Source organism: Salvelinus alpinus, unplaced genomic scaffold, assembly GCF_045679555.1.
Source record: "Salvelinus alpinus unplaced genomic scaffold, SLU_Salpinus.1 scaffold_40, whole genome shotgun sequence".
Classification (NCBI taxonomy): Eukaryota; Metazoa; Chordata; class Actinopteri; order Salmoniformes; family Salmonidae; genus Salvelinus; species Salvelinus alpinus.
Window position 1 is genome coordinate 196,874 of NW_027255981.1, and position 22,225 is coordinate 219,098.

At 42.4% G+C, this 22,225-nt stretch overlaps 1 protein-coding gene across 5 annotated transcripts in view; it reads right to left on the reverse strand.

The window, feature by feature from the left end:
- LOC139566991 (spectrin beta chain, non-erythrocytic 1-like) overlaps positions 1–22,225 on the reverse strand; it is a 124,758-nt gene that overhangs the window by 90,036 nt on the left and 12,497 nt on the right. For 3 of the 5 annotated variants that reach the window (XR_011673197.1, XM_071388400.1, XM_071388402.1), the window contains exon 2: positions 11,525–11,740. Coding sequence is in view for 4 of the 5 variants with exons in the window: in XM_071388400.1 (XP_071244501.1) it covers positions 11,525–11,675 (151 nt within the window). In the remaining variant the exon portion in view is untranslated. Of the gene's footprint in view, positions 1–1,798; positions 2,236–11,524; positions 11,741–22,225 lie in introns of those variants that run through there. The other 2 variants (XM_071388404.1, XM_071388401.1) reach the window with 2 other exon arrangements.

Here is a 22,225-nt window from a genome sequence, read left to right on the forward strand (position 1 = left end):
AGCTAAGCTGTGTTTTGGTATATTTCACTTGTGATTGCATGATTATAAATATTGTTAGTAATATTTTGCGCCCTGCAATTCAGCGGTTGTTTAGGAAAATGATCCCGCTAAAGGGATCCGTAGCGCAGAGAAGTTAAAGAACAAATTCTTATTTACAATGACAACCTACCACAGCCAAACTCTCCCCTAACCCGGACGACGCTGGGCCAATTGTGTGCCGCCCTATGGGACACCCGATCACGGCCGGTTGTGATACAGCCCAGGATTGAACCAGGGTCTGTAGTGACGCCTCTAGCACTGCGATGCAGTGCCTTACACCGCTGCGCCACTCGGGAGCCTGTTACAGTAGTAGTGTTGCTCCACAATTTCAATTATCAGCACACCAGGTCAATCCATAAATGTAGTCATATCTTCACTCAATTTAAAAAATAAATATGACGAAGCATAACTATTTCAAGCTAGCAGTACATGACACAAGAATAGTAATCAATAACGTTGACTCTGATGTTTTATCAATTCAGTCATCCCATGACTTAGTAAAAGCCAATAGACCAGAGGGTGAAAGTTCAAGTCTATATCTCTGTCTTCCTTTTCATTCTGGCTGCTTTACAACATTGGACGAGGTTTCAGCAGTCAGTAAAATCTACACAAAGCTACATATTAACAAACGGCACACATTCATCCAGTCGTATCCACGTAGTTGTTGTGGCCAGTTTATACCATTCAAGTGAGCCAAACTGGACACATTCTGACCATTGCTGTAAATTTAAAGAGCTATTAATGAAAAGGGGACTTACATATAAAATGTATAGAAGAGACACATTCAACAACACAATAGTGCATTCAGACACAATTATTCATAGAGAGACTGAGTTACTGACTGATATTATCATGTGGCAAAGACCACATTCTCTTTGGGATGAGAGAAACCCCAACAAAGATGTCAACAAAAGACATCTACATGTCATCAAGGACAGCAGGACTATACATTTTTTTTACTATGATAATGGTTACATTAGCATGTTAATTTCTAATTTTTTCTGTTGCAGTCTAACCTGGGGTTCATCATAATGAAAATATGAAAATGAATGTAAAAAATGTATTTAGAAAATAAGTAATTTTATAGTAATTATACTAAACAAGAGTAAACAATATCACACAATATAACACAATGACATACTGTATAACTAATAGTAATATATGCCTTTTTATGTAAAAGGCCCTTATACTAACTGTGTAAAAACATGTTGTTAAGCGCTATCATTTCCTAGAATTTGGCTCCTTGAAAGTGTATTTGCATGGGATAGCTGGACAAAACAACCACTCCCACCTTCCCTGTCCCCTCTCATGCTATTGTTGTCCTGACTACCCACTAGGAACTAGCATGCATGCCGTTTAGATAGCATTGTGGATTGTGTGTTTGTAGACAGAGGGCCTTTTTCGAAAACAGCTATTTAGTATTTTATTGTCAACACTAAATTAATATCCCCCAAAAAAGACAGCCTTATTATCCAGTCTGAGTCATCCTTTTGTCAGATCATAGTCCTGCCATACTAAACGTGTCATACCCACCACTAACAGTTACCGTTTCCTTTAGGATTATCTAAGAAGTAAAAGAACAACAATGAAATATAATGCTCTTCATCCACATAACATTACCCTGATAAAGAACTGCCAAATTCAACACAGACGATCCAGAATTCTCTCTCTAGACTCCACCGTCTATATGCTGACAGAGCATATAGCATAGCAACACCTACAAAACAAAAGGCGCCTGCAGCCTCCAGCATTCACTTACCTTGAAGCTGTTTAAAGCGCCCTTCTAACATGTTGTAGTTGAAAGCCACCTGAGCAGAGTAACCAGAGTCCGGCTCTGTGAATTGTACATCTTTCCCACCCAACTCCCAGTCCATTTCCATAGTTCAACACTAAAACTGGGACCCGCTGAAAGAAAATTTCCCCTCAGAAAAAAACACAAGCACAGCAAGGCGAAAAACGTAGGGAAGTTAAGAAGGGATCCAATGGGCTCTTTTAGCCTCCTACCACCACCACCCTTGCTACACCACAAGCCCCAAAAAAGAATCCAGTAAAAGTAACAAAAGGAAGTAATATTCTCAAGGACACCACTCTTCCCAGAACAGCCACTGAATGAACAGGAGTGGAGAAGCTGGATCTGTGTCAGATAGGAGGCACAACATGCTTCTTCTTCTCTCTTGATTGTTCTGACTTCCCTCTCAACCCATTCAAAAGCAGCCTCCACCCCACCCCCTCTCACGCCCCTCTCCCTCTAGGTTGTGAGCTGCTCACCCATTCAGGAGTGCACACTTTTGAGTGGTATTGTGGTATTTCCCCCCCCCCAAAAATCACTGCACCTCATCCTCAACTGGCAGACAGTTAAGGAAGGTGTCCAATAAAAAAGTGAATGAAAGGGTTTTCCTCACACACAGCACACCTTTCATAAGTCTGCAGGGGAAAGTGGAGGAGGGGATGGGTTTAGAGAGGGAAGAGGCGTTTGTAATTTCGTCACTGGCTAGCCACGGCCTGGGAGCTCAGTGATGATGTCACCGCCTCATTTCCATGCAGTGGGGAGAAAGAGGGAGGACGTTGGGTCGTACCAAGCCTGAAGAGAGGAGGGGGTAGAGGGAAGCTAGCCAGGATACAACCCTGCCAATTCCCAGCATTGTTGTTCAGTCAGTGACAGAGGAAAAATCTGTCCATTCCAGAAATGTATAAATGCTGGTTTTAAATAATGTGAGCGACCAATGTCCTGTCAAAAAGTGACCATACATACATCCTGTTTCAGAGGTGACCTGAAAGCCTCCCCCTCTTTCTTCCTAATGGATGAATAGTCCGCATATTGGCCCGTGAATGGTTGCTTCCCAAACAAAGGAGGAGCACAATCAACCAGTTTCCACTAGGCAGAACATCACAAAACGAAAAGGATTCTGATTACAAATCAAACATAAATAGCCAAGGTACCTCAGCGAACACTGCCAGGGAAAGGACAGACATAGATTTCTCTCAAAGCAGAGACACTTTCTATAACAGTTAGTGTTTCATATTCTGAGCTAGTCATTAAAAAAGTGTGGTCACACAAACAAAGTAATTGTAAAGTCCAGATAATCCTAGTAAATACAACCAAATTTAATCCATACCATACAAGACTCTGACAAAATGTTTTCCATAATGATTCCCCCTTGGATTTAGCCACTGACTCAACCATGTTACCTTATATTCATGGCAGGCTCAGGAGTTCTCTGCCGCAGTGTATTTTTGCTACATACAGTAGCAGCACCATCAACAATATCCCTTTTGTCCTCCTCCTGTTCACGAGAAAGCCTTGTGGCGAAGGAGGAGGCCACAGATATGCTACCTTATATCTACTCCTCATGATGTTATGAATTCACGCTCATCTCAATACCACGATGTCTTGCCGTCATTTGTTTTCCAGCAACTGTGCGAAAAGACAAATCAAAATCATTACAACAATGGACACAGGGAATGAGAAAAGGCCAGAAAGGCCTCCCGGGTTGCGCAGTGGTCTAGGGCACTGCATCGCAGCGCTAGTTGTGCCACCAGAGACTCTGGGTTCGCGCCCAGGTCCTGTCGCAGCCGGCCGCGACCGGGAGGTCCGTGGGGCGACGCACATTTGGCCTAGCGTCGTCCGGGTTAGGGAGGGTTTGGCTGGTAGGGATATCCTTGTCTCATCGCGCTCCAGCGACTCCTGTGGCAGGCCGGGCGCAGTGCGCGCTAACCAAGATGTTTCCTCCGACACATTGGTGCGGCTGGCTTCCGGGTTGGAGGCGCGCTGTGTTAAGAAGCAGTGCGGCTTGGTTGGGTTGTGTTTCGGAGGACGCATGGCTTTCGACCTTCGTCTCTCCTGAGCCCGTACGGGAGTTGTAGCGATGAGACAAGATAGTAATTACTAACAATTGGATACCACGAAATTGGGGAGAAAAGGGGGTAAAAAAAAAGAAAAAAAAAGAAAGGACACCGTCTGTCTGTCTTTCTGCTGTCTGCCTGTCTGACTGTCTGTCCAACCTTAGATGCAGATCCCTAGATGACGGTAGCGTCCCACCTGGCCGACATCCGGTGAAATTGCAGAGCGCCAAATTCAAAATACAGAAATAGTCAAATTAAACATTTATAAAAATTCAAGTGTTATACATCGGCTTAAAGATTAACTGGATTCGCTGTGTCAGATTTCAAAAAGGCTTTACGGCGAAAGCATACCATGCGATTATCTGAGGACAGCGCTCCGCTTACAAAAGCATACAAACATTTTCAAGCCAAGTAGAGGAGTCACGAAAGTCAGAAATAGCACTGTAAATGGCACAAACACACGACAAATTAAAGTCTTCCTTGGTTTGGTCACAAGGTATCCACAAGGCCATCGCCTGCCGAAGGGCTATTCTTCCACAGCCTCCCTACCAGAGGTGGGACCAAGTTATTGTTTTACAAGTCACAAGTAAGTCTCAAGTCTTAGCACTCAAGTCCCAAGTCAAAACAGGTAAGTCTGAGTCAAGTCTCAAGTCAAGATTGACAAGTCTCAAGTCAAGTCTCAAGTCCTAAACTTTGAGTTTCGAGTCATAATGTTCTCTTCACCAAATGTAATACCAATTCATATTTTTAGCAGGAGTAAGAGTTAGTATATTACATTTACGCAAATCATGTTGCTTTTTAAAATATATTTATTACTTTCCAAATCAACTTTATATTTCATGGAAATACATGGGTAGCCATGAGGAAGACCCCCCCCCCATAGCAATCGACTATCGAGGATCGCTATGGGGCGCAATCGGGCGATGTAGGCTTGTACACAATCGCCCAACCTTAACACACACCCTCTCTGTGTGTGGATACAGTAGGCTAATGTATGTCAATGATTTTAGGAACAGCAGTAACATCAGGCAGGATTTAGGCTACCAAATGCCTAGCAAGTTGTAGCTCAATCTTGGGTGCAATGATCCCGTTCCCGCACTGACTGACTGTGTGGAGGCTCATTGATTTAACATTACGTTAGCCTACATGCTACACTAGCAAAGTTATAAACTATATAGCTGTCGGCTATATTAGCCACGACTTCCCGTTCTTTGTGCAACTTCAAATGTCGAACAAAGTTGGAAGTTGTTTCTTCCCGCATGTTTTGCAAGTTGCAATCCGTTTTTTGTTGATACAGCGTAGTCTTTATATCCGAAAATAATAATTTTGGGTATCATCTTTCCAAGGGCTCCGTCTGAATTCACCCGCCAACGTCCCTCTGCACTGGCACAATTTGATTGGCTGCTGTCTGATTCAAACTGTAATCCGTTAAATGAAGAGTTGATGAACTGCACACTTTTTTTAATAGCATCATTTTTTTTATTTGGGCTTGGGGAGAGTAGCAAGTCAGTTTGAGTTAAAAGGCTCAAGTCCAAGTTAAGTCACGAGTCATTGGTGTAAAAGTCAAAGTCGAGTTGCAAATCACCTCTGCTCCCTACTTTTCCATAACCTCTTTATTACAAGCCTCATCTAGTGCTTGGTTTTAAGTTAGATTCTTAGACAAGAAAAATACACACATCCTTCCACATGACTCACCTCATAGGAATTACTATGAAACAGAGAAAGGAAATAGGGTGGTGACATAGGGGTGTGGGTTTCTGGGTGGGTTTGTGTGATGGTCAACCTCTGTGATAATCAGACAAATTGAAAATACCAAAAAATTGAGAGTGAAATCTCTTTAAAATGTCAAATTGAGTTGTTCATAACAATTACACAGTCTTCCATTCCATTTCCTTGTGGCAAGGTTAATGTAGATATGCTTTTATTTGAGTTGGATGTGAAACAATAGTCTTTGCTGAGCTTATGACGTAGCCTCTTCTCAAACGTTTCACATGATGCTACAAAGAATGAGGTCAGAACAATTCATGGAGAATGGCCAAGCCCACAGATTTGCAGTAAGTGGAAAACGTATGCACCAAAATAAACCTTGCTTTTCTGACTTACCTTGAAATAGGACACCTGCATACAGATCTGCAATCTTAATTTGATCACTCCATTGTCGCAGAGAAGCAGGAACAAATTAAGATAGTGTTTGTGTGTGTGAAGAGTACAGTCGTGGCCAAAAGTTTTGAATGACACATATTAATTGCCACAAAGTTTGCTTCTTCAGTGTCTTTAGATATTTTTGTCAGATGTTACTATGGAATATTGAAGTATAATTACAAGCATTTCATAAGTGCCAAAGGCTTTTAATGACAATTACATGAAGATGATGCAAAGAGCCCATTTTTTTCAAGACCTCTGCAATCCGCCCTGGCATGCTGTCAATTAACTTCTGGGCCACATCCTGACTGATGGCAGCCCATTCTTGCATAATCAATGCTTGGAGTTTGCCAGAATTTGTGGGTTTTTGTTTGTCCACCCGCCTCTTGAGGATTGACCACAAGTTCTCAATGGGATTAAGGTCTGGGGAGTTTCCTGGCCATGGACCCAAAATATTGATGTTTTGTTCCCAGAGCCACTTAGTTATCACTTTTGCCTTATGGCAAGGTGCTCCATCATGCTGGAAAAGGCATTGTCCATCACCAAACTGTTCCTGGATGGTTGGGAGAAGTTGCTCTCAGAGTATGTGTTGGTACCATTCTTTATTCATGACTGTGTTCTTAGGCAAAATTGTGAGTGGGCCCACTCCCTTGGCTGAGAAGCAACCCCACACATGAATGGTCTCAGGATGCTGTACTGTTGGCATGACACAGGACTGATGGTAGCGCTCACCTTGTCTTCTCCGGACAAGCTTTTTTCCGGATGCCCCAAACAATCGGAAATGGGATTCATCAGAGAAAATGACTTTACCCCAGTCCTCAGCAGTACAATCTCTGTACCTTTTGCAGAATATCAGTCTGTCCCTGATGTTTTTCCTGGAGAGAAGTGGCTTCTTTGCTGCCCTTCTTGACACCAGGCCATCCTCCAAAAGTCTTTGCCTCACTGTGCATGCAGATGCACTCACACCTGCCTGCTGCCGTTCCTGAGCAAGCTCTGTACTGGTGGTGCCCCGAACCCACAGCTGAATCAACTTTAGGAGACGGTCCTGGTGCTTGCTGGACTTTCTTGGGCGCTCTGAAGCCTTCTTCACAACAATTGAACTGCTCTCCTTGAAGTTCTTGATGATCCAATAAATGGTTGATTTAGGTGCAATCTTACTGGCAGCAATATCCTTGCCTGTGAAGCCCTTTTTGTGCAAAGCAATGATGATGGCACGTGTTTCTTTGCAGGTAACCATGGTTGACAGAGGAAGAACAATGATTCCAAGCACCACCCTCCTTTTGAAAGTTCCAGTCTGTTATTCGAACTCAGCCAGCATGACAGAGTGATCTCCATCCTTGTCCTCGTCAACACTCACACCTGTGTTAACGAGAGAATCACTGACATGATGTCAGCTGGTCCTTTTGTGGCAGGGCTGAAATGCAGTGGAAATGTTTTTGGGGGATTCAGTTCATTTGCATGGCAAAGAGGGACTTTGCAATTGATTGCAATTCATCTGATAACTCTTCATAACATTCTGGAGTATATGAAAATTACCATCATACAAACTGAGGCAGCAGACTTTGTGAAAATATATATTTGTGTCATTCTCAAAACTTTTGGCCACGATTGTCAATGCTGCTTTCGCAACAGCTAATGGGGATCTTACAGTTTTTTCTGAATGTTTAGACACTAACAGTGATTCTTGAAGTACTATCTCTGAAACCATTAACACTTGTAGCCAATGCATTTACCAAGGGTGCCAAACTGAATGCACGTTCTCTGCTTTACACTCAGTTTGTAATTTAATAAACAACTTCTAGCAAAACTGTAAACATTGGTGTCTACATTGCTACACTATTTTGCCAATTGCCTTTCCACATTGACACGTGGAAACACTTTCAGATAATGAGTTCACTTACAAATCAGAGCTTGAGCACTATAAATAGACCACAGGTAAACATTTGGTTTGGACAACAATGGAGTCCAATATTGGACAAAGACTAAGAGGGGTGAGAACTAGAGGAGGACGAGGAGGTGAAGAAGTAAGAGGAGGAGGAGAAGGAAGAGTTGAAGTAGGATGGGGAAGAGGAAGAGGAGTCAGGAACATAATAACTGATGAAATCAGAGCGACTGTGGTTGACCATGTTGTCAACCATGGGATGAGCATGAGGGATGCCATGGGATGAGCATGAGGGAGAATGGGCAATGAGTTCAACCAAATCTGAGCCGCTATACTGTTGTTGTTGGATATTTCCAAATGACAACCGGTAAGTAACTGTAAGTGCTGTTGTCTTACTGGTACAGTAATATGTACTGTAACTTCCAAATGAGAAGGATCTATCACTAAAACCATTCAAATGTTTTTACAGAACTGCAAGAAAACCAGTATCTGGTTGAAGAGGTTGACTATTCACCTGAGAGCAGGAGCCCCACATTGTAAATATGATCATTGCAAATAACTGCATCAGACGCAGAGAACTGCAGGACCACATAATAGCAGATAACACTATATTCCAAAACGTCAGCGTTAGTCTCTTTACACTATCTTATCATTGGTACTGGATCTGGAAGTGTATGGTGCTACATCATATTGACTGATCCCTGCCTCTTCGTACTGTGCTACATTGTTTTGTCTTCTTTCTTTCAGAGAGTCATGGAGCTAGAAGCAGATGCAGTGCATCATGAGCTAATATATGTGGACGAGGCAGGTTTCAACCTTGCAAAAACAAGGAGCCGTGGCAGAAATATCATCATACACCGTGCCATCATCAACGTCTATCTTATGACAACTGAAGAGAGGATATGCCGAGAAAGAATGGTAAATTAGCCTGAAATGCAAAAATACAAAATATGCAGGTGCGACATATCAACTCTCTGGATCGATTCATACATTAGACCAGTCATCACAACACTAGCACCCTACCATATTTAGGCCTACTCAAGTCCCCAATAGAAAACATCTCTTAAGCTACACGGCTTCTATAAATTGAATTGCCTACTATATGTGCAGCCTACAAGCGACCTCTCGACGTAGACAACGTCCAATCTCAATCTCCCTCTCACATTCAAATCTCCACTAATGTGTGGCACTGGCAGAGGCTCAAATATAAACTGTTGCTAATCACAAAACGGCTGATACACTATGACCACAAAAGCACTTGAGGAAATAAACATTTGCCAAAAAAATTCACAACGTTACGTTAACAAAAGCGGGCGCACGGTTGGCTACTGGTCAGATTCGCAGACAATTGACCCACTGCGCTATTCATTGTGCTGAATCTCCACTAGCCTAGGCCTGTTTCTTTAGTGGAGAATCTGATGTTGCCTGTGACAGTCACCACAATAAGTGTCTTATCATGAAGTATAAACAGCCACAACCTTCCCAAATTCCCCCGATAGCAGGTGCAAGGGGAGAGAAAAGAGTCAACAAGGTAGGCTAAAACGAATGTAATTTTCACTAAACCTCATAATATTTTACCAGTCGGCCAGTGCTTCATAGGCCTAGGCTACCTTAAAACTAAGCTACAACAAAATAGTGTTGTGAATTTGACATGATTTGAAATGGATTAAATTGCAACAAATACAAAAATAACACTTTAGATTCATGTGTATATTTCTCCATTTACAGTGCCAGATTTTCCTATGCTTTTAAATAGCACTTCCGGTTGGAACAGAAATTTCTTGCAATTTTCTCAGGATGGAAAATTGGTAGAATCTCTGGAAAATATTAAACCTTACTTACAACTACATCTTTGTAAGATGAGCATTGTACTGTATTTCTCTCTCATGGTCATGCGGCTGGGTTGTCAAGAAATAAAAAATTGCCACCCCACGTCAGTACGTGAAGGAAAAGGTGATGTCTTTGCAATTCAGCTACACCTGTAAGAGGTCATAGCCAGCATTCTTTAATCTGGTGATCCACCTGAAGGAATTAAAATAATACAACTCAATCTGGCAACCCTGAAACGAATGAGACGACCTGCCATTCATTGTCAGGGGGCCTGATCCTGAACCAGATGGTACACATTAAAGTGGCAATATGTAACTTTTTTGGCGACCTGACCAAATTGACATAGAAATGTGAGTTATAGATTGATCATTCTACTTGAAAACAAGTCTAAGAAGCGGTAGATCTGTTCTATGTTCACTATTTCTATGCTTTCTGTTCTTAAGTTTTGTTTTTGCATCTTTTACTTTCGGTTTTGTACACCAGCTTCAAACAGCTGAAACAACAATATTTTTGGTTATGGAAAATATAATTTACAGTGGTTTAGAAGGCACAATGACTCTCTACACTATACTAGCTTATTTTGTCACATAAACTAAAATCAGGTGAACTATTAGAGTTTTAGCAACCAGGAAATGTCGGCTCGATTTCTGCATTCTGCATATTGCAACTTTAACAGAGTATGTTGGCTGCTCGTGTGTGTGGGGGGGGTTACAGAGTTACCAAGCCACTGGGAATGTAATGATGTCACTTCCTGTTTGAGTCATATGGGGCGAGATGATTCTCAGATGCAATAGTAACACCATTGCTGTAAACATCAAGCGGGCCCTCTTCAATCAAATGTTTTGAATTCCTGTTCCCGTTGACTTCATTCTCATTTTACAAAGTTTTATTGCAGAACAAAGTTTAATAGCAGAATGACCAGTTTTCGATTCAACCCAGGGTGCCTGGTTACTGGGTTGGATTTGAAGGGCCTCTAGTAGGTAGGTGTTCAAGTAGCCATTGAAGACTCTCTTGACTGTAGCAAGTGGAGGTGGGGGAGAGGCGTATGCTCTGCTGGGCAGGAATGCAGGAAAACACAATCATGTGAGAAGCAGGATGCTCATCGTAGTGCAGAGGGCTTTTTTTTTTCGAGTTCTGTAAACAGCTTGTGGTCTCCGGGCCAGAAAGAAGAGAAACCAAGGAACACTTTCTCATTTCTATTTTTGATCATTTTTTCTCTCTTGTCAAAACACTTTGTTTAATTGCAGGGCTGGTTCTGTGCAGGCATTTACCTATTGAAACTCTCTCTGTTCCAGTAAGCATAGGTGACTTTGCCATGGGGATTTTGTACATAATCTCTCATTTAAAACAGCTCAATGATAGAAAGTCACAACCATTCTACTATTACCGCCAACAATAATTGCTTACAAATGTGCACCAAATGATCACTTCTTATTTTCTAAGTTTAATTTCTCAACACACATTGATCTATATACAAATTAATGATGTGGTCGCCGAGCAGTTTCAAAGAGGTTTCTTCCATATCTTCCTGTATCCGTCTGCAAACATCTACTTTGAGCTTTTGCTTTGCCTGCCTAGGGGGCCAGGTGGGTGGGGTTTGCACTTTTGGGATAATTTTTATTGGTTTCATTGCATCAGGCAAGCACAGCTACAGTATTTTGAATAGTATTTGAACCGAAGTCTAGGTGTACATCATCATATGACCATTGCTATTCTATGAGGTTAAGTGAATGCAATGCCAACAACAGGAGTTATCCTGACACTCTCTCTTCTCTCTGCCTCACTCACCTGCCAGGGCCTTGATGCGCGAGCGCTCGAACAGGCGAGCCGAGCTGTTCTCGTTATCCCACTCGTCATCCCAGCGTTTGTTGACCGTGTCGCCGCTACTGTACTGCTGCGTGATCTCCATGTGTTCATATTCCGCGGCTACTGTCGTCATCCTGACCTTTCACCTTGGACCTGTTCACCGATTACACTTCCTCATCAGTGGCTTCTGATGAAGCCCTGCAATCACAGAGACAGAGAGAGACATGTTCACATACACGCCACATTCAGTTAGGAGAACAGGGCTGTATTAGGTGTAGGATGAAGTTGCCCCGAGATGCTGATCTCCGGTCAGTTTAGCATATTCCCCTCTAATGGTTTGTGGTTAGGGTTGTGGGAGGGGAAGCTGATTCTAGTTCTGTACCTGGGGTGAACTTCTCCCAGCAGTGGAATTACATATTGTAGATGGCGTTCCAAGTCGTCAATATGCTGTCATGCTGTGCATCTCAAAATATTGCTGTATCATATTAATGTGGTTGTGAGATCTGATCATCTGTGCAGCACGACTGCAGAAAAGATGACCTGGAACGCAACCATTGTATAAGGGCAGAACTATGGGGATATTTTGAGTAAGATCTCAGCCTGATTATCACGCTGTACTCTCGGTTAGTTGCCTAAACATGGTTCATAGGTAAACAAATGGAGCAATAGGACACAATGTCTATCTCTTGGTTTAATCACATTTTCCAAGTATGTCAAGGATTTAACACAATTAGATTTGTGAAAAGTGAGAAATTGAATGACAGACACTTTGTCATAATAGAAATGACATTATAGTGAAATGGAGACAACAGTGTTACAAATGTAAGTTGTGTTACCCCACTCAAAGTGAATTAGCCAACAATGTGTTGCTGATGCCTAAGGACAAAACTAATCAAGACACACAGTGCCATCTTCTGGTAAAACCCAAGACTCACTTCTACCAGAATGTTTTCTATCAAATATACCACAATCAATCAGGGTAGCCCTTTCCTGCAGTCAATGAGCAAAAACACACTCTTTGGCGTCATGGGTGGAAAGTTATTCATATTTTCACAATTTCATCATTAATAAAGATAATAAAAATTAAACAACGAAAATTCTGTGTTTCTATGTCAAACAGTTTTGTTATATTTCAGTCTTCTGTGATATATAAAGTTGATGGCAGCATTAGATTCAAAATATTATATTTCCATTTTTAAATATAGCTACCCTGAAAGTCCTGAGCTCTTTATTTAAAATAAATGTATTGACACCAGATGGTATCATGTTAGTCATCATTAATAGTGACAAGGAGAGGAACTGCTGTTTGACAAAGCGAGATATTGGTATATCAAACTCCCCAAAAACCTTACTCTTCCACAGGTATTTTCCCTCTCCTAGCTTTGCAGTCCTCTATTGTTGAGTGTGCTTCCCTTGGAATTCTCTCAACCAGCTTCACCTGGAATGCTTTTCCAACAGTCTTGAAGGAGTTCCCACATATTCTGAGCACTTGTTGGCTGATTTTTCTTCACTCAGCGGTCTAACTCATCCCAAACCATCTCAATTGGGTTGAGGTCGGGTGATTGTGGAGGCCAGGTCATCTGATGCAGCACCCCATCACTCTCCTTCTTGGTCAAATAGCCCTTACTCAGCCTGGAGGTGTGTTGGGTCATTCTCCTGTTGAAAGACAAATGATAGTCCCACTAAGCGCAAACCAGATGGGATGGAGTATCACTGCAGAATGCAGTGGTAGCCATGCTGTGCCTTGAATTCTAAATAAATCACTGACAGTGTCAACAGAAAAGCACCCCCACACCATCACACCTCCTCCAACATGCTTCACGGTGGGAACTACACATGGAGATCATCCGTTTACCTACTCTGCATCTCACGAAGACACGGCGGTTGGAACCAAAAATCTCACATTTGAACTCATTAGACCAAAGGACAGATTTCCACCGTTCAAATGTTCATTGCTCGTGTTTCTTGGCCCAAGCAAGTATCTTCTTTTTATTGGTGTCCTTTAGTAGTGGCTTTATTTGCAACAATTCGACCATGAAGGCCTGATTCACGCAGTCTCCTCTGAACAGTTGATTTTGAGATGTGTCTGTTATCTGATCTCTGTGAAGCATTTATTGGGGCTACAATCTGAGGTGCAGTTAACTCAAATGAACTTATCCTCTGCAGCAGAGGTAACTCTGGGTCTTCCTTTCCTGTGACGGTCCTCATGGGAACCAGTTTCATCATAGCGCTTGATGGTTTTTGCGACTGCACTTGAAGAAACTTTAAAAGTTCTTGATATTTTCCGGATTGACTGACCTTGTTTTAATGTTTTAAAGTAATTATGGACTGTCGTTTCTCTTTGCTTATTTGAGCTGCTCTTGCCTTAATATGGACTTGGTCTTTTACCAAATAGGGCTATCTTCTGTATACCACCCCTACCTTGTCACAACACAACTGATTGGCTAAAACGCATTAAGGAAAGAAATTCCACAAATTAACTTTTAACAAGGCACACCTGTTTATTGAATTGCGTTCCAGGTGACTACCTCATGAAGCTGGTTGAGAGAATACCAAGAGCGTGCAAAGCTGTCATCAAGGCAAGGGTGGCTACTTTGAAGAATATAAAATATATTTTGATTTGTTTAACACTTTTTTGGTTACTACATGATTCCATTTGTCTTATTTCATGGTTGTGATGTCTTCACTATTATTCTACAATGTAGAAAATAGTAAAAATAAAGAAACTCTCGAATGAGTAGGTGTATCCAAACTTTTGACTGCTACTGTATATAATAAATAAACAAATAATACTCCCATCCGATGCTTTTGAAAATAGGCCTCATACCCTAGAAGAAAGAATAATAAAGAATAAAATAAAGAGAGACGGAGAGCATCATTATCATCATCACCATCATCACAGCTCCTACAGTTGATTTGATTTGGAAGCAGCCGTACTTTGTTTCCCTAACCAGAGGCCTCCACAGTGACTACGGCTGCCTTTTACCCACTTCGCCATAGACAGGGCTAAGTGCTTATCATCAGCAGAAACTGCAACCAAAGGGCTCTCCTCTTCCTGTAAACATTAGTAGTTGTCTATAGATTGCCTCAGCCGTTTCCTCCTCGTCTGATACGTTGTGTATCCCCCTCTATCCCTCCCCTGACTAGGGATGAGTCCCAAATGGCACCCTTTTGCATATTACATATTTAGTGCCCTATGGGCCCTGGTCAAAAGTAATGCACTATAAAGGGAATAGAGTGAAGTTTGTGACGCACCTAGGACGCATGTTGACGTTTATTGTCATGTGTCTTGTCTTGGAGGCAGAACTGAGCGATTTCCGCTAGATAGGCCAGCTGCAAAGTCAAAATTGGCAATATTGTAACTATTGATGAAAACTAAAAGGAGCTTTTTGGTCTTCATTTAAGGTTAAGCATTAGCAGTGTGGTTAAGGTTAGGGTTAGGTTTAAAATCAGATTTTATGACTTTGTGGATGTACCAGCTAGTGATGACTCTGCAGAGCTGCCTACAGAACAAGATTCATGACGAAAAATGATAACCTACGCCTAGGACTGCCAAAGAGTATTCAACTCAGCCAATTTCATTAGCTGGTTAACAACACAGCTCATGTCTATATTTGACCAGTTATCTAAACATTACAATTCTCAAGTTCTCAGTCTTTGTTTTGTAAAAAAAAACTCAAATCATTTTAAAAGATGTAGTTCGCAACATATCATACACTTTGTTTTTAATGCAGGACATAACATATATGAGGTAGATGAGGTACTGTAGATGACATAGATGAGGTAGAACACAATTGTGGACAATCTTCAGGGACCCGTTTTGGCACATTGATCACTACATTCAAAACTACTGGCTAAAATTATGCAAATTACTTGAATAATATTGCTTTAAGACAATCATTGATAATACTTCTGCTCAACTGCACTGTATTGATCTTTTAGGTCTTCTTTAATAAAACATTTCCATCCATATTCTTTAATATTAATAGTTTTTCTGCTTTTATCCCTTTTTCTCCAATTGGTAGTTACAGTCTTGTCCCGTCGCTGCAACTACTGTACGGACTCCGGAGAAGCGAAGGTCGAGAGCCATGCGTCCTCCGAAACATGACCCTGCCAAGCCGTACTGCTTCTTGACACATTGCTCGCTTAACCCGGTAGCCAGCCACACCAATGTGTCAGAGGAAACACCGTGCAACTGGCGACTGAAGTCAGTTTGCAGGCGCCCGGCCTGCCACAAGGAGGCACTAGAGCGTGATGAGACAAGGACATCCTGTGCCAATTGTGCGCCGCCTCATGGGTTTCCCAGTCATGGCCGGCTGTAACACAGCCTGGGATCGAACCCGGGTCTGTAGTGCGCCACTCGGGTGGCCCCCATCCATATTCTTAATACAAAATAAATGTTCCGTTTTAATGGAATGATTTATTTATTTATTTTTTTTTTTTTTTTCACCTTTATTTAACCAGGTAGGCTAGTTGAGAACAAGTTCTCATTTGCAACTGCGACCTGGCCAAGATAAAGCATAGCAGTGTGAACAGACAACACAGAGTTACACATGGAGTAAACAATAAACAAGTCAATAACATGGTAGAAAAAAGGAGAATCTATATACAATGTGTGCAAAAGGCATGAGGTAGGCAATAAATCGAATAATTACAATTTAGTAGATTAACACTGGAGTGATAAATCATCAGATGATCATGTGCAAGAAGAGATACTGGTGTGCAAAAGAGCAGAAAAGTAAATAAATAAAAGCAGTATGGGGGGTGAGGTAGGTAAATTGGGTGGGTAGTTTACAGATGGACTATGTACAGCTGCAGCGATCGGTTAGCTGCTCGGATAGCAGATTTTTAAAGTTGTTGAGGGAGATAAAAGTCTCCAACTTCAGAGATTTTTGCAATTCGTTCCAGTCGCAGGCAGCAGAGAACTGGAAGGAAAGGCGTCCAAATGAGGTTTTAGCTTTAGGGATGATCAGTGAGATACACCTGCTGGAGCGCGTGCTGCGGGTGGGTGTAGCCATCGTGACCAGTGAACTGAGATAAGGCGGCACTTTACCTAGCATAGCCTTGTAGATGACCTGGAGCCAGTGGGTCTGACGACGAACATGTAGCGAGGGCCAGCCGACTAGGGCATACAGGTCGCAGTGGTGGGTCGTATAAGGTGCTTTAGTAACAAAACGAATGGCACTGTGATAAACTGCATCCAGTTTGCTGAGTAGAGTGTTGGAAGCTATTTTGTAGATGACATCGCCGAAGTCGAGGATCGGTAGGATAGTCAGTTTTACTAGGGTAAGTTTGGCGGCGTGAGTGAAGGAGGCTTTGTTGCGGAATAGAAAGCCGATTCTTGATTTGATTTTGGATTGGAGATGTTTGATATGAGTCTGGAAGGAGAGTTTGCAGTCTAGCCAGACACCTAGGTACTTATAGATGTCCACATATTCTAGTTCGGAACCGTCCAGGGTGGTGATGCTAGTCGGGCGTGCGGGTGCAGGCAGCGAACGGTTGAAAAGCATGCATTTGGTTTTACTAGCGTTTAAGAGCAGTTGGAGGCCACGGAAGGAGTGTTGTATGGCATTGAAGCTCGTTTGGAGGTTAGATAGCACAGTGTCCAAGGAAGGGCCGGAAGTATATAGAATGGTGTCGTCTGCGTAGAGGTGGATCAGGGAATCGCCCGCAGCAAGAGCAACATCATTGATGTATACAGAGAAAAGAGTCGGCCCGAGAATTGAACCCTGTGGTACCCCCATAGAGACTGCCAGAGGACCGGACAACATGCCCTCCGATTTGACACACTGAACTCTGTCTGCAAAGTAGTTGGTGAACCAGGCAAGGCAGTCATTAGAAAAACCGAGGCTACTGAGTCTGCCGATAAGAATATGGTGATTGACAGAGTCGAAAGCCTTGGCCAGGTCGATGAAGACGGCTGCACAGTAATGTCTTTTATCGATGGCGGTTATGATGTCGTTTAGTACCTTGAGCGTGGCTGAGGTGCACCCGTGACCGGCTCGGAAACCGGATTGCACAGCGGAGAAGGTACGGTGGGATTCGAGATGGTCAGTGATCTGTTTGTTGACTTGGCTTTCGAAGACCTTAGATAGGCAGGGCAGGATGGATATAGGTCTGTAACAGTTTGGGTCCAGGGTGTCTCCCCCTTTGAAGAGGGGGATGACCGCGGCAGCTTTCCAATCCTTGGGGATCTCAGATGATACGAAGGAGAGGTTGAACAGGCTGGTAATAGGGGGTGCGACAATGGCGGCGGACAGTTTCAGAAATAGGGGGTCCAGATTGTCAAGCCCAGCTGATTTGTATGGGTCCAGGTTTTCCAGCTCTTTCAGAACATCTGCTATCTGGATTTGGGTAAAGGAGAAGCTGGGGAGGCTTGGGCGAGTAGCAGCGGGGGGGGCGGGGCTGTTGGCCAAGGTTGGAGTCGCCAGGAGGAAGGCATGGCCAGCCATTGAGAAATGCTTGTTGAAGTCTTCGATTATCACGGATTTATCGGTGGTGACCGTGTTACCTAGCCTCAGTGCAGTGGGCAGCTGGGAGGAGGTGCTCTTGTTCTCCATGGACTTTACAGTATCCCAGAACTTTTTGGAGTTAGAGCTACAGGATGCGAATTTCTGCTTGAAAAAGCTGGCCTTTGCTTTCCTGACTGACTGCGTGTATTGGTTCCTGACTTCCCTGAACAGTTGCATATCGCGGGGGCTCTTCGATGCTATTGCAGTTCGCCACAGGATGTTTTTGTGCTGGTCGAGGGCAGTCAGGTCTGGAGTGAACCAAGGGCTATATCTGTTCTTGGTTCTGCATTTTTTGAACGGAGCATGCTTGTCTAATATGGTGAGGAAGTAACATTTAAAGAATGACCAGGCATCCTCAACTGACGGGATGAGGTCAATATCCTTCCAGGGTACCCGGGCCAGGTCGATTAGAAAGGCCTGCTCGCAGAAGTGTTCTAGGGAGCGTTTGACAGTGATGAGGGGTGGTCGTTTGACCGCGGACCCGTGGCGGATACAGGCAATGAGGCAGTGATCGCTGAGATCTTGATTGAAGACAGCAGAGGTGTATTTGGAGGGCAGGTTGGTCAGGATAATGTCTATTAGGGTGCCCATGTTTACGGATTTAGGGTTGTACCTGGTGGGTTCCTTGATGATTTGTGTGAGATTGAGGGCATCAAGCTTGGATTGTAGGACTGCCGGGGTGTTAAGCATATCCCAGTTTAGGTCACCTAACAGAACAAACTCTGAAGCTAGATGGGGGATTCAAGGGGAGATACATTTTGTTCATCATAAGAAGTCCTAGGATTCAGCGAAAGGTTCATTAGCAATTATGTATTAGTGGTCTTAACATTTACTGTATGTAAGAGGAGATATCAGCCCTCGAGGAAATGGAGGAGGAGATATGGGTTGGTATAGAGCTCTACAAATGGCATTTGTTTATTGTCCTGAAAGGAAAGAAGACCTAATAATGGTTCTCTAATGGAACTTGTAACATGAGCCCTCAAAACACTCCCTAACCCTGTGTAAAAATTAAGATATAAAAACAGACTTCCGTCAAACCTAAAGTATGGCAAATATCAAATGCATTGTTCATTTTACGATACAGGTATACTTTTTGCTGGGTGAGTTTAGGTCAAAGGTCGTTCTTCAGGTCAGGTCAGACTGTATGGGGTCAGCTAGTAGATTAATCTGTTCTTTCCTTGTAAGAAATTATTGAATTATAATTGAATTATGTGGTTAAAATGTTATTATTTGCAGTGTGTTCTTATGCCAATTACTGAATGGGTTTCTTAAATTCCTTGGTGTGTGTACTGATGTTTCCAGGCAAGTCAACATGTACTCCCTGCCCTCAATATAGCGTAAAATTCGCTATAAACCTTTCCATCTGCTAATTTCAGAGAGGAATAACATGAAACTACCCACTCGGCAAAAACTGGTTGAACCAACGTTTCCACGTCATGTTAAAAAAATTATCAAAGTGATGCCGTTGAATCAACGTGGAAAACTGATTGGATTTGCAAAAAGTCATCAAATTAAGGGAATTTCGTATTTTTTTTCACCCAACTTTAAATCCAATGACATGGTGACATGTTTTGTTGATTTGACGTTAAATTCACATTAGTTGACAACTCAACCAAATGTAAATCAAAAAAAGGCGTTGAACTGACGTCTGTGCCCAGCGGGTAGCCATCCTTTCTCTCATCCCACTAAATCTAGGGTTTGTTCAGGATAGGTGAATAATGTCATCTCTACACATCGCATTTCTATGAGCAACAGCGTGAACATTTCACCTCATTGAGCGTTTAAGTTCAGCGGTTAAGAACGTAGGTCCGGTAAACGAAAGGTCGCTGGTTTGAATCCCCAAGCCAACTAAGTGAAAAATCGGTCAAATGTACCATTTAGTAAGGAACTAAACCATAATTGCTCCTGTAAGTCACTCTGGATAAGAGCATCTGCTAAATGACTAAACTATAAATGTAATGATATTTCACTCACAGCCATAATTTCACCAACTATGGAACTGAGATCCACATTGATCAGAGATGGTGCAATCATGGAATATCAACCCAAAAATGTTTTCTTCTATTTATTTTTACAGATAGTGAGGCTTACGTTCGTTCATTTTCATCATGTTTACTTCACAGAATGAGAGCAGGCTACAAAAGATACATGCCAGTTACATTGCACCTCCATTGATGGGATACATCCTATTTACATACATTCCAAATACTGCGGATATGGGGTATATTCAGAATCTGAATGTCCCACCTGCCTCCTCCCCTAAGAAAAAGTATCATGATATTCACACCCTATTCAGATGGTATGTAAATCCAGTAAATATAAATCCGGGATACTCCAATGATATGTTACGTTTCATATGGTATGTATTCATTTGTGGATGTCCATCATCCATTCCGTATGATATGTTATGAATAACAATTCGTATGATATGTTATGAATGGCAATTCGTACAATATGTTACTAATTGCAATTTGTACAATATGTTACGAATTTGCTAAAGTTATGATATGTAAATGAATTCCAATTTGTTGCGGCTAACGTTATCTAGGAGTTAGGGGTTAAGGTTAAGGTTAATCCTATCCTTTTTTGCTCATGCAAAAAAACAGATATCTCTACTTTAAACAGAAGGATTTTGGTGGGGAATTTTTAAGTTATGCTAATTCGATTTCTGCAGGGGCACGGACATCGACTGTAGGGGATTAAATGGTTTTAAGGTTAGGGTAAGCTAACATGCTAAGTAGTTGCAAAGTAGCTAAAAAAGTAGCTAGAAAAGTTGCTAATTAGCTAACATGCTAAAGTTGTCCTTGATTAGATTTGAACATGCAACCTTTGGGTTGGTTCACGTTATATACGCCCACTCATCCATCTCGACCAACCACCCTACTTTTGGTTTTGCCTTAAGTAACCTTCTGTCTTTTGTAACCATTCCAAACTATTTGAGTGTCCCGAATTTACATTTACTATGTTACGTCTAGTCTATGAAACTAGACTGCTTCCACCCCCTCACTCTGAGCAATAGCAGAAATTGCAACAGCTTGGATACTAGCTTGGCAAATCACCATGGAGTGCTATACACCCAGCAACCTTTGTGCTATCTAACAGTTTGCGGTTGTGTGGACCCGTTCAGTCTGAAGCTATCGTTTACCATCTACTCTTCACAATGTCCGTCATGTAAAGCTGTCTGGACAAGAGGGGAATGATGGCCATACTTTCCTGATATAGCAACCGTCTGGCATCACTCACCATGACAGTGCTGCATGTTTCTAAACTAATGCTAAGCTGAGGGTATGCATGTGTAATGATGGGGCGGTGAGTCGGAAGCAGGTGAAACATTTTAATAAAACAACGACACTAACATAAGGCAGTACACCGATACACAAGAACAATACCAGCTGGTGAGTGAACATGGGAGAGTGACATATAAAGGGGAGGATATGATGAAGAGATGGAGTCCAGGTGTGAATCATAATGATCATAATTATGATAATGATTCACAGGTGCACGTAATGATGAGTGCCAGGTGTGCGTAATGATGAATCCCAGGACCGGTGGTTAGTACTCTGGCGACGTCATATGCCGGAGGGGAGGAGCAGGAGCAGATGTGACAGCATGTTTAAAATCCACATGGCAATCACAAAACACATGATTTACTTTGCAAGCAGGACATTCTACTAGAGCATACAATATGTACACGTTCCCCCTTTTGCAATGTATAAAGGTACCAGACAATCCTTGTTACGTCACACCTCCCCTTCCCAAACACACACACAACAAATCTGATTTTGTGTCTCCACACACCCACACAGACGCTGCTCTACACCTCGCATCGCATATTGGTGCTATGGTAACGGATTGCATCTATTGTTAAGCCCCCCTTCACTACCTCTGTTTAATGCGACAGCAGAGACATCATGCCACTCAGTCTTTGTGCATTCAAACATGTATGCTATCCAAGGCATGTAGTTTGCAGCTGACCATATTACTGTATGACTTGCTTTTTGTAACGCATCACTAGCATACCAGGCAATTATATTTGGGAGGGTCTCCTACTAACTGGACACACATGCATGGAATGTGTGTTAGCGCAAGTGCTTACTTCAGCAGTGCTACATCTTTTTAGCATGACACACATAGAACAAGGCCCTACAGAAGGCACTCATTTATATTCTAC